Source organism: Haliotis asinina, chromosome 4, assembly GCF_037392515.1.
Source record: "Haliotis asinina isolate JCU_RB_2024 chromosome 4, JCU_Hal_asi_v2, whole genome shotgun sequence".
In the NCBI taxonomy this organism is placed as follows: Eukaryota; Metazoa; Mollusca; class Gastropoda; order Lepetellida; family Haliotidae; genus Haliotis; species Haliotis asinina.
The window spans coordinates 74,310,296-74,322,013 of record NC_090283.1 but is presented as its reverse complement, the minus strand read 5'-3'; the positions used below and the strand labels follow the sequence as shown (position 1 = coordinate 74,322,013).

General features: G+C 40.4%; 1 protein-coding gene across 1 annotated transcript; it reads right to left on the bottom strand.

Moving 5' to 3' along the window:
* Positions 1-1,620: 1,620 nt before the first annotated feature.
* LOC137281861 (general transcription factor IIF subunit 2-like) lies at positions 1,621-10,667 on the bottom strand. Its single transcript, XM_067813517.1, has 8 exons — positions 10,460-10,667; positions 10,207-10,286; positions 9,260-9,420; positions 7,291-7,323; positions 6,413-6,494; positions 5,570-5,666; positions 3,867-4,007; positions 1,621-3,337 (listed from the first exon to the last, which is right to left on the bottom strand). Exons 1-8 carry the CDS (start codon positions 10,535-10,537, stop codon positions 3,221-3,223), a joined length of 789 nt encoding a protein of 262 aa, XP_067669618.1. The 5' UTR covers positions 10,538-10,667; the 3' UTR covers positions 1,621-3,220.
* Between the last annotated feature and the right edge of the window lie 1,051 nt (positions 10,668-11,718).

The window sequence follows — 11,718 nt, the reverse complement described above, 5'->3', positions numbered from 1 at the left end:
AACGCTTCGGTAAACATGCTGCCGTCCACCGTTTCTGAAGATGAGGAATCTGCTTTCATCCGAGAGCACAACACGTGCCCAGTTACGACGTTGCCAGCGTCGGACTCGCCTGGCACACATCAATCTGTCGTGCCGATGTCGAGGCGTAAGGAGCGGTCTGGTGATGGTGATGCCCAACCTTCTGGCGACGTCGACGTGTGTCACTCCTTGTTGGATCATTCCAACGCTCTCTCTCTCTCTCTCTCTCTCTCTCTCTCTCTCTCTCACTCTCTTGCTGTCAAACATGACATGTCTTGTGTTCTTTTTGCTGCTGTGATATCAACGGGTAGATCCATCCGTTATACAGTTTTTATGCACGCGCAGAACATGCTAGAGCGAGAAACGTCACTTTCATGAAATTTGTTTTCCACGGAAGTGGTAAAGTGGTCCCGATATTTTCCATCAAATACGCTTTGTTTGGGATATGCAATACGGATTGGCACGTTTTTGTACACAAAAACAAATCACTTAGTAATAAACTAATTTGAAAAAAGTTGGTATCGTTTCTTTGGGACACTAGTTTACATACCACTGACACCGATTGACCTTAATTATTAAGAGTTTATTTCATTCCTTTTTGTTTGTTTGATTATGGATGGTTTCGTACTGGAGATGTATTAATATTACTTCAGGCTTTTTTGTTCTTGAATGCCTTCCATCACTATTACCGCATTTTAAACATAACTCCATCATTGTTTTTGTGCATAATTTTCTCTTCATAACCTTTATGCAAGAGCCATATCTTTGGAAATGTTTAGTATTATGTGTTCGGGCATCACTTCGAGAAATGTTTGGCATCATTTGTATGACAGATAAGATACTACACACAATGAGTTGTGGAGGCGAACCGCTTTACAGAACATCAGCCTTTGAAGGTTAAGACCTGGGCCCACTTGCACAAAATGATCGTAGTTGCAATCAATCTTAGGCCCCTACAAGATTGCTCTGTGCAAGCGGGCCCTGTAACCTAAGCCAAAGTCAGATGACAAAGAAACTTATGAAAAAAGTGTAAAACATTTTTCTCCTAAATATTTATTTCTATTTGTAAACTAATTGGTATTTAATTTGAGCATTTATTTGGGAGGAAAATAATAAATTCCAATATGAAATATATGAATATGAAAGGTAAATATACTGAACGTCCAATTATAATTTTATATTACATATAGTGATGGTCAAGCCAGTGTAAGTCTGCTGAGATGATAGTAACTCCAGTTGATCTTCCTTCAACTGGCCGATGCTGAGCTATTAACCATTTGGATGCAAAACTTCATGCGCCTATTGCTGTTTGCTATCTGGGTTACTATTCCTATGTACTTGAACGTCAAAGGAGTAACGGAAATCTCTGAAATATGTTTTTTGCGGCTTTTAGCAATTTCCCAGCAATATGACAACATAGGATCACCAGAGATGGACTTCATATCATGCAGCTATATGCGGAATCGAAACTGGGTCATCGCATGACTAATAAACGCTTTAACTGCAAACAGTTTCAAAAAGGATCCCAAGCTAACTGGAAGTGATCCAACAAAAACATTCTTCTGGCAACATAAATGTGAGCAAAAAGTGAAAGTAACAGCATCAATTCAGGATGTTTTAATTTGCCCATTAAAACTGAAAAACGAAATCTCAGAATCAGATGAACCCCAACACATATTTTATGAAATCATTTTTCTAAAATCATGATGATAAACGTACAAAATCTCTCCTGTGGAACACATACAGGAATTTCCAGTAAAACATTTTCATTGACATTTGAAATTATCACACAATAATCAGTTTGGCACCATGGTAACGGTTCCACAGAGCAGTGATGATTGAAAGATTTCGCTCATTAATCAGTTCAAGCTCAAAACAAAAACTGACAATAGTTGAAATGTTTTCAGGATATCTCCTTTTTATATCTGTATACAAGCAGAGATATCTGCCCTTGAATCAAGATGATTGCATTTGCAGTTTAGTAAATCATAAAATATGTTCTAAATATTTAAAGATCTAGTGTTTAAGTCAAAAGGACAGGTACCATTTTAAAGCAGTGCTAATCATTAATTAAGATAAGGGCAAAACAATGCCCTCTGCCTGAAGAGAGTGACGTCTCAGATTGTTAGTATTATTCCAGCAATATCACATCAGAGACACCTTTCACACACTCAGCTACCCGACTGCCCCAAATGCATCATGGTGGTCCACAGTTCAAAAGTCCTTGTATTACTCAGTTAAAACCAAACAGCCTCACCCAAAAGTCATATCATCTTTTCAAAAACACATACTGTGCTGCTTACACCTTGGCTACAACCACCAGTATGAGGTTATGGCTGACGATCCTGGGAATGTTCTGGCTTTGAGTGAGTGAGGGAGTATGATTTTATGTCGCAATTAGCAATATTGTTGCAATATCATAGCGGGTGACACCAGATATGGGCTTTCTGGATTTGAACCCACCGAGATAGGTTCCTGTCAGACTCAAGAATGAAACCCTGTGCGAGTTGCATTATATTACCACATCATCAAGATGAAAAATCACTTCTTCTGTGTTTTTAGATGAACTCAAAATTATTTCATTTGTTCATGAAAAAGAGTCTGAAGAGTTTTAAAAAATATCAATATGGATTGGTATGTGACTACATGTGACATGATTCTGTTTGATTTGATTGAACTATTTGGCACAATATGCTTCCTGCTGCCATGTTTAACTCGCATGTTGCAACCAGTTGGGCTCATACAGACCTACCATCTCTGCCCATGTTTTGAGATTGAGATTTGAGATTTGTGAGATTCAAACCCATGTGTAAGGGACACAACTCCCTGAAGTCTGACACCTGCACCACTGGGGCATCTGCATCATAACCACAAACAGAGCTAGATTTCACATAAGTGTTGGGCAATTATTCTGACACTGAATGCAGTCATAAATAAAGCATAGACAGGGATGGCAATCCTGTCATGTACCTATGGGACAAGAGATGGCATCCCGATGTACTCGTCTGACACACATGGTTAGGGACAGCACCAGTAAGTACTGTCATGGACAGAAGGCACCCCTCTGCAGTACACACTAGACAAGTCTGACCAGAGACAGCACCTCCTAGTGTACCTATGGAATGAGTCTGGCGCTGTGCCTATTTTCCCCTTGATATCCAAGGGTCACATAATAATCACAGACAATGTCCTGGAGCTGGTGCTAGGAGTCGTTCTGTTCCTTGTAATGGCGGTACTCTGGTTTGAGCTCCCACATGTTGCGATGTGGGGCCTTCATGTTGTACGTGCAGATCTCCTTCAGGATCTCCTTCAGGTATGGCTGAAATGACACAATGAATACTTACAGAATCAAACAAGACTGTACTTGGTAAGATCTTGAAAGGAAATTTAATGAACAAACAGCAATAAAATTTGGAAATAGAATGACAGAACAGATGGAAGAAAATGTGACCAGGGGATCTGGCCAGAAATGTGATTGATGTGACCAAGAGTTGTGAACAAGGGATATGACAAGGGGATACTACCAAGGGATATGACAAGGGATTGTGACCAAAGGCTATGTCAAGATGCAACCAAAGGATATGTCAAGAGATATTAGAACCAAGGGATATGACAAGAGGATGTGGTCAAGGATATGACATGGGGATGTTACCATGGGATATGACACAGAGATGTTACAAAGGAATGTGACTAATGGTTGTAACAAGGGAGTGTAACAGAGATGTGACTCAGTAATGAGACAAGGATATGACAAGGGGATGAGATCAAGGAATATGACTTAAGGATCTTGGAAAGGATATCACAAATGGATGTGTTCAGAGATGATGTTCTCCCAAGATGTGACCTACCACAGGCTGGTTGGTGATCTTGACCAGGTCCTTGACATTGTAGTACTGATGTTTCTCGAAGGCATTGAACAGCATGTCCTGCACCTTCTCACGGTCTAACCTTGACCTCTTGCTTTCCTCCTTCTTCCGTTTCTCCCCATCCTATTGATACAAGACAGCTTGTCAGTGACATATACAAAGAAACCTTTCGATAATGTTCGTGCATTGGCTATCATAGTTGATGCCCGACCAATATGCCTCAAATCCCCAATGGTGACCAATACACATCCTAGCGATCAGCCTTCAGGTTTTTAAGTTTTTTTCATGTAAATCAAAGGTGGTTTCCTGGAGGCCATATAGAAATTCCATTGTTCATACCTTGAAAACATTTTCCCCACTTACAGAAATGCAAAATTGAATTCATAAAACCATTCTATTTTTTAAAATTCAGTGATCGTTCTGGCTAGCAGTCTGAATAATCAAATCTGGTCCAGACAATGAGGTTGTCAACTTTATGAGCATTGATCAATGCAATTGGGATAAGATAATATGAGTAAACCAAGTCAGTGAGATGACCATCTGATCTCTTTAGTTGCCTCTTACGACAAGCATGGGTTGATAAATGAGTAAGTGAGTTCAGTTCTATGCCGCACTCAGCAATATTCCAGCAATATGATGGTAGTCTGTAAATATCTGAGTCTGGACAAAATGATCCAGTGATCAACACCCTGAGCATAGATCTGTGCAACTGGGAACCAATGACAAGTGTCAACCAAGTCAGCGAATCTGATGGGTTCATGAAAACCAATTCTAACTTTCTTCACAGGTCACTAGAATATTGTAGGCACAGTAAGACCTGCCAGCATGGCAAAGGCATTGATTGAGCTTCTAGAATGGTGTAGACACAGCAAGACCTACCAGCATGGCAAAGGCATTGATTGAGCTTCTAGAATGGTGTAGACACAGTAAGACCTACCAGCATGGCAAAGGCATTGATTGACCTTCTAGAATGGTGTAGACACAGCAAGACCTACAAGCATGGCAAAGGCATTGATTGACCTTCTAGAATGGTGTACACACAGCAATACCTACCAGCACGGCAAAGGCATTGATTGAGCTTCTAGAATGGTGTAGGCACAGTAAGACCTACCAGCATGGCAAAGGCACAGATTGACCTTCTAGAATGGTGTAGACACAGTAAGACCTACCAGCACAGCAACGGCACAGATTGACCTTCTAGAATGGTGTAGGCACAGTAAGACCTACAAGCATGGCAAAGGCACAGATTGACCTTCTAGAATGGTGTACACACAGGAAGACCTGCCAGCATGGCAACGGCACAGATTGACCTAGAATGGTGTAGGCACAGTAAGACCTACCAGCATGGCAAAGGCACAGATTGACCTTCTAGAATGGTGTAGGCACAGTAAGACCTACCAGCACGGCAACGGCACAGATTGACCTTCTAGAATGGTGTAGGCACAGTAAGACCTACCAGCATGGCAAAGGCACAGACTGACCTTCTAGAATGGTGTACACACAGGAAGACCTACCAGCATGGCAACGGCACAGATTGACCTAGAATGGTGTAGGCACAGTAAGACCTACCAGCATGGCAACGGCATTGATTGACCTTCTAGAACGGTGTAGGCACAGCAAGACGTACCATCATGCCAAAGGCACAGATTGAGCTTCTAGAATGATGTAGGCACAGCAAGACCTACCAGCATGGCAAAGGCACTCCTCGGTTTGTAGGACTGGACAACTCCACTCAGCTGGATCACCTCCCGCTTGGGTTTGTTCTGCATCTCCCAGTGACGTCTTCATATGGAACAAAACCAAACAGAATATACAATTGCTGACTTCTATTAGAGTGACATTAAACTACACTTGTCACCACTCGCCCATATCTGTTATCTGCCAGAAGATCTGTAACACTATTGTGGAAGGCATATGTAAACAAACCACAAACAATTAGAATGTGCAGGTGACTTAAAATATTTTTGTTATTTTTTCATGTCTAGTATTGAAATATATACCTGGTACCCAGTATATATCTGTGTTAAAGCATATTGTATATCAACTTCGATGACTTTTAAACAGAATGTGCAATATATATGAGTGGGGAAAAATTCATGAATCATTATGCAAATATAGTGCCACAAGTTCTTTTAACTAGGCCTATTAGTGCATGGAGGGAACTCAGTCATAAAATGACCCTGAGAAGGGCAAAAGTCATTCTTCAGCTTGTCATTCACTAGCATAAGTTGGTCATAAATGATGGGACTGGCTGTTTCAACCAATGGGCATCGCTGATATGTACATGATAGGCATCCCAATGTAGCCCCACATAACACAACATATGGTATTTGATTTTACTAATATTTTGACTGATCAGAATCAAGAAATTTTCCAGTACCAGAAATTTTACAGAAATTGGAAATCGAAAAAGTTTGTCAAAAGTACATGTAATATCTGAGCCATAAATATTCACAACCATACCATGATCTCTCGGGCTTATAACTCAGACAAAATCTGACTGATGGCATCGCTTCTAATGTTCTCACCTCTTGAGTTTATTGTAGGTGTCATCAGCAACAGGTCGACACTCGGCACGCTGCAGCACCTTGCCCTCCACTGCAATCCTTTCTGGAACGTACATTGTTATACATGACAAGAAGTCAACAATCTCTAGCAGAACCAAGAATATTATACTTCAATGCAATTGCATCATAACACTTCTCGCTGTCTACAAAAAGTACAATGTACTAATCTCTCAACCAGTGACAGTCTTCACACTCAAGACACAGGTTGCTACTAGTGACTAACAGTCAAACTGTGGGTTTCATCTCACGACTTCTGTCTGTCATTTCATGGTATAATCCCCAGAATTCCAGTTATGTGATGGTAGTCTCGAAATGATCAAGTTTCAACCAGACCACCCAATGACTGATATTATGACCAACAAGCAAAAATAATCAGGGTACAAAGACTAGCAATCAACCAAGTCACAGAACCAAGGCATTGGTTGTGAGTCACAACCTGAATAAGAATGTTGGGACGTACCCAGAGTGAGTGAGTGAGTGAGTGAGTGAGTGAGTGAGTGAGTGAGTGAGTGAGTGAGTGAGTGAGTGAGTGAGTGAGTGAGTGAGTGAGTGAGTGAGTGAGTGAGTGAGTGAGTGAGTGAGTGAGTGAGCGAGCGAGCATCACTTTTTCACAATATTCCCGCAATATAACAGTGGGGACACCAGAAATGTGCGTCACATATTGCACCCGTGTGGGGAATTGAACCTGGGTCTTCAACAAGTGAACATCTCAACCACTAGACTACTGCCCAACCCCTCTTAAAAGGGAATTCTGACAGGACTTTTTACTAATTATTGCCAACAATCATGGTATCTAAAACATGCCAGTTTCCAAACACTACCAAGGTAAACATACATACCTGCAACCTTTTCTTTGGTGGTACCATTCCCATCTGAAACATGAGTTAACGTAATGTGAACAGTATGTGACTTCAAATTCTACATTATGAAAGCAGCCTTGTGACTATGCAACCATGGTAACATGTGAATGTCAAAGCTTGTTGCACAGTGGAAATTAAACTAACTTATTAAGATAAATTTTTACTTACCTTTTAACGAACTAAACATGAAATCTCCTTTTAACAAACTAAACGTGAAATCCCCTCCTAAGGAACTAAACGTGAAATCCCCTTGTAACCAACTAAACCTGAAATTCCCTTGTAAATGAGAAAATAAACTAATAAATTATGAACTTTAAACTGAATATGAAACTGTTGCCTATTTAGATACTATCAAATTGTCAGTAGGTAACTTTCTCCAACTATGTGTCTATTTCTAATATTTCTAATACTTGGGGAATGCAACCCATCAGCACCCTTTCACCTCTGACACTCAATGTATACTTTTTTTCTTAACCCTGTTAACGATGCGCAGTCAGTCGGACCTTGCACAAAATCTCATGCAGCATGAAAAGCCATGACCTCGCCGCGAAGCGGCTGCGTTTATGCTATCAAACCGAAAACATCCGAGAACATAACAAACTCTTCAGTACATGTCCCCTCCATGTCTATCATTAAAACTGGCTAAATGTGATACATTGGTAAAACTATCTATGAGTATGTACATCAGATACTGTTAAGCATCATCACAAATTCAGCATTCAACTCCATTCAAGAGGGCAAAGCTTTGTGATATGTCTTTTCAAGACAGTAGAGCCAACTTGAACATTCATTGAAAAAATCAAACACAATAATAAAAAATAACAGTGTTTCTAACAGGAATAAAAACTTCAACCCATGCGTCCTCCACAGAACAAGGAAGTGGAGTGTTCCACAATATACTGACACTACGGGAACAATAATTTGACATGTTTTGGCACACAATTTTGATTACAATTGCAACATCTTTGAAAGTTTACAGACGTCACAAAATCACCAGCACCATTACCTTGCCTACACGCCACTGACATAAATATCTACAGCGCCATCTCACTGGAAATATCACCAGACTGATCAGATGTTCAGGTTATCCAGACTACTTGGAAAAACAGTAGTTGATCGCATCTACATGCATGCTCTTCAGGAACTCTATGCCACCATTCCTTGATGTCTCCAAGAATCAGGGGTGACTAATGAGGCAGAAACAACTATTGTGATAGCAATAGTCTACTGCGACATGCTATTGTGATAACAATAGTCTATTGTGACATACTATTGTGATAACAATAGTCTATTGTGACAAACTATTGTGATAACAATAGTCTATTGCAAAACACTATTGTGATTGCATCACACTACTGCGATAGTGTTTTGGCCCCCTCCATTGTCTTATCTGAAGTCATTTCCCCACTGAACGTATAGTTTGTATGAACAAAAACAGGCTGAAGTAGCTCAGTCTCAGTCTCTTCTGACAAGAAACTTGAAACCCATAATAACTTTGTTTAAGGGGTAACAGGGGTCGACAACTCTACATCAAAGTGAACCTATGTGGTACTCCTTGTATTTTGTGCTGAACATTTAAAAATGGAAGTCACTTACTAAACTATCAATAGTCACACATACCGTTGATGCATCGATAGTTTTCCAGTTCTGCTACTGATTCATTGCTATCAGAGATTCAACATTTGCAATCCATTGATAGTTTGATGCATCATTGCAGCCTTACCAAGAATTCACTAAAACCTTGGGTCACCCGACAGAGCCAAAAGGTAATGAAACAAACATAATTTAACTTGAAATGACTCTTTGCCTTGGTAACAAAAACAAGCAGTTGCCATTTTTGAATGGAGGAACATAACTGTCTCCTATGACTCAATCAGCTGATAAGGCCAGTTAGGGGACAAATGAACCAACTGTACCCAAACATGTCCATATTTCAACTGTAACGTACCTTTAGCGAATATGGGTGTTTGCGACATGACCACCAGATTCTGAACGCCGACCCCTGTCAGAACAAATTTATGATCTTTAGGTGCTGGTGCCTGACCTGGTTCAGCTTTCAGCATGGACTCATGAGAGGAGAACATGACTTCTGGCTTTTGACCCTGGTTTCTGGAACAAGACATGGTTTACAATTACAAATATTACATTAGACAAATAAGAGCTAAGCCAAAGATTTGATTAACAGAAGAACTTTGGAGAATTCGACCAAAACATTGCGAAAGATCTACCTTTTCATGGAAAATGGGTGTTGGGGAAAAAACCTCAACAAACCAAATCTGCAAGGATAAAACCATTTTGGAATGTTCAGTGAGTTATTGCATTTGTTGTTGTGTATTAGACATGGTACTGTACGTCTTTTTTCTTTGTATGCCGGGTGGTGGCAAAACCTAGCGGTTACCAAAAGACATGTGTGTCGTAAAAGGAATCGGGATCGAGTAGTCAGACTCACTGACTTGGTTGATAGATGTCATTGGTTCCCAATTGTGCAGATCGATGCTCATGGTGTTGATCACTGGACTGTCTGGTCCAGACTCGATTATTTAAAGATTGCCGCCATATAGGTGGAATATTGCTGAGTGCAGCATCAAACTAAACTCACTCACTCACAATAACTGTTCCCTGTTTGTGATAAAAATCAAGGACATGATTTGATGATTTGATATTCTGATAACAATGGGCAAGAACTGGATGTTTGTTAAGGGTGGAGCAAATGTGAGCCCTGGAGATGCAGAGAATGAAACTCCAGATGTAGTTTGATTTATTATCGCCATACTTGTTCAGACTGTCCCGATCGAGTTATTCAATTATGCCACCACAAATCTCTATGGAACTATCGCGGAGACACTACTGAAAATACCACAAAGCTCCAAGAATGTACCGTACATCAACACTCACTTTGGTCTTGTGATCCGGAGTTTGCCCACTTCGCTGCCTCCCGCTGCCTTTTGCCATCTCTCTGACAGATATTTTGGAACCTGAAGAAATCAGTTTGAACATATCACAAGTATCTATATTAATTGTTATTGAATGGAAGATCTGCCATATGATGAATATCAACTTAATTCATACAGAGGTCTCTGATTCATAGTAGTCAACATTGAACTTGAAAGAAGTTTTACTTTAAACACTGAAATTTCAGCTTACTTACCTTTACAAGCCATACGCCTCTTGGGGCAGCAGACAAATCTACTTCGCGCGTTTCGTGTGCTTTTTCCACGTTTTGCATCTTGTTTAGCACACGCTTCGTAGAGGATGGAAATAATCACAATACAACAGGGTCACCTTCCGTGTCTGCGCAGATGTAACTTCCGTATTCTCGTTTAAGCTGGCTTCCGTCTCCAAACAACATTACAGAGAGGGCTGATACAGCGCAACCTGAGTGGCGAACCAGTTAATCTTGTTTGCAGCTCTACACAGCGACATATTCTACAGACCGCCAGGTGGCGCTCATCAATTGCTTTACCAAACCGCTCAACAAGACCGAATACTCCTAGAGAGAGTTGAGAGACGGGAAACAAGGAAAAATATTACAGAAATATCAACAATGTAGATTTCCCCGTTCTCTCTGATTAATTTTCACAAACGTGCAAAAGGAATGCAAATTTTGGTAAATGCGAGCGAGCGAGTTTAGTTTTACGTCGCACTTAGCAATATTCCAGCTATATGGCGACGGTCTGTAAATAATCGAGTCTGGACCAGACAATCCAGTGATCAACAACATGAGCATCGATCTGCGCAATTGGGAACCGATGACATGTCAACCAAGCCAGCTAGTCTGACCACCCGATCCCGTTAGTCGCCTCTTACGACAAGCATAGTCACCTTTTATGGCAAGCATGGGTTGCTGAAGGCCTATTCTACCCCGGAACCTTCACGGGTTTTTGGTAAATGCATTGAGTACAACATATGAATAATTCCTCTTTTTGATGATGGTAACGATGCATTTAGATATTTATACATTATACCAGGGATACTCAACAACAGGGATAGGTCACTCGCTTGCTTTCTTTACCATTTGTACTAATTAACGTGTGCCTCGTCATGCTCCAACGCACACAGTGACTTGGCTCGTTCCCAGTGCAACTTCAGTTGTGTTTATCCAGGGAGACTATATAAAGTATACGTTGTAGATTATCCCTGATTTAACAAAACTTCAGTCAGTTTAATGTATCAGTCGGAATTTTACAATGAATGAATGCATTATAGTAAGAACCTAAGAGCAAGAATTATGTGAATGATAGAACGCAATAAAGAAAAAGAATAAAAGAAATACGTACACATGTGAATGAATGAAAGAATAAATGATACACCGCGACATTCCCTCCCAAAACATTTTAAAGAACGCAAAGGTATCGCGAGAACACGTGTTAACATCAACTGTCATTTTAAGAAATCTACTTTGAAACA

Coding starts and splice junctions, on each gene's coding strand:
- LOC137281861 (XM_067813517.1), bottom strand. CDS start 10,537: ATGCAAAACGTGGAAAAAGCACACGAAACGCGCGAAGTAGATTTGTCT. Junction 10,287..10,459: donor GAGGCGTATGGCTTGTAAAG/GTAAGTAAGCTG, acceptor TGATTTCTTCAG/GTTCCAAAATATCTGTCAGA. Junction 3,338..3,866: donor AGATCACCAACCAGCCTGTG/GTAGGTCACATC, acceptor GTGTCATTTCAG/CCATACCTGAAGGAGATCCT.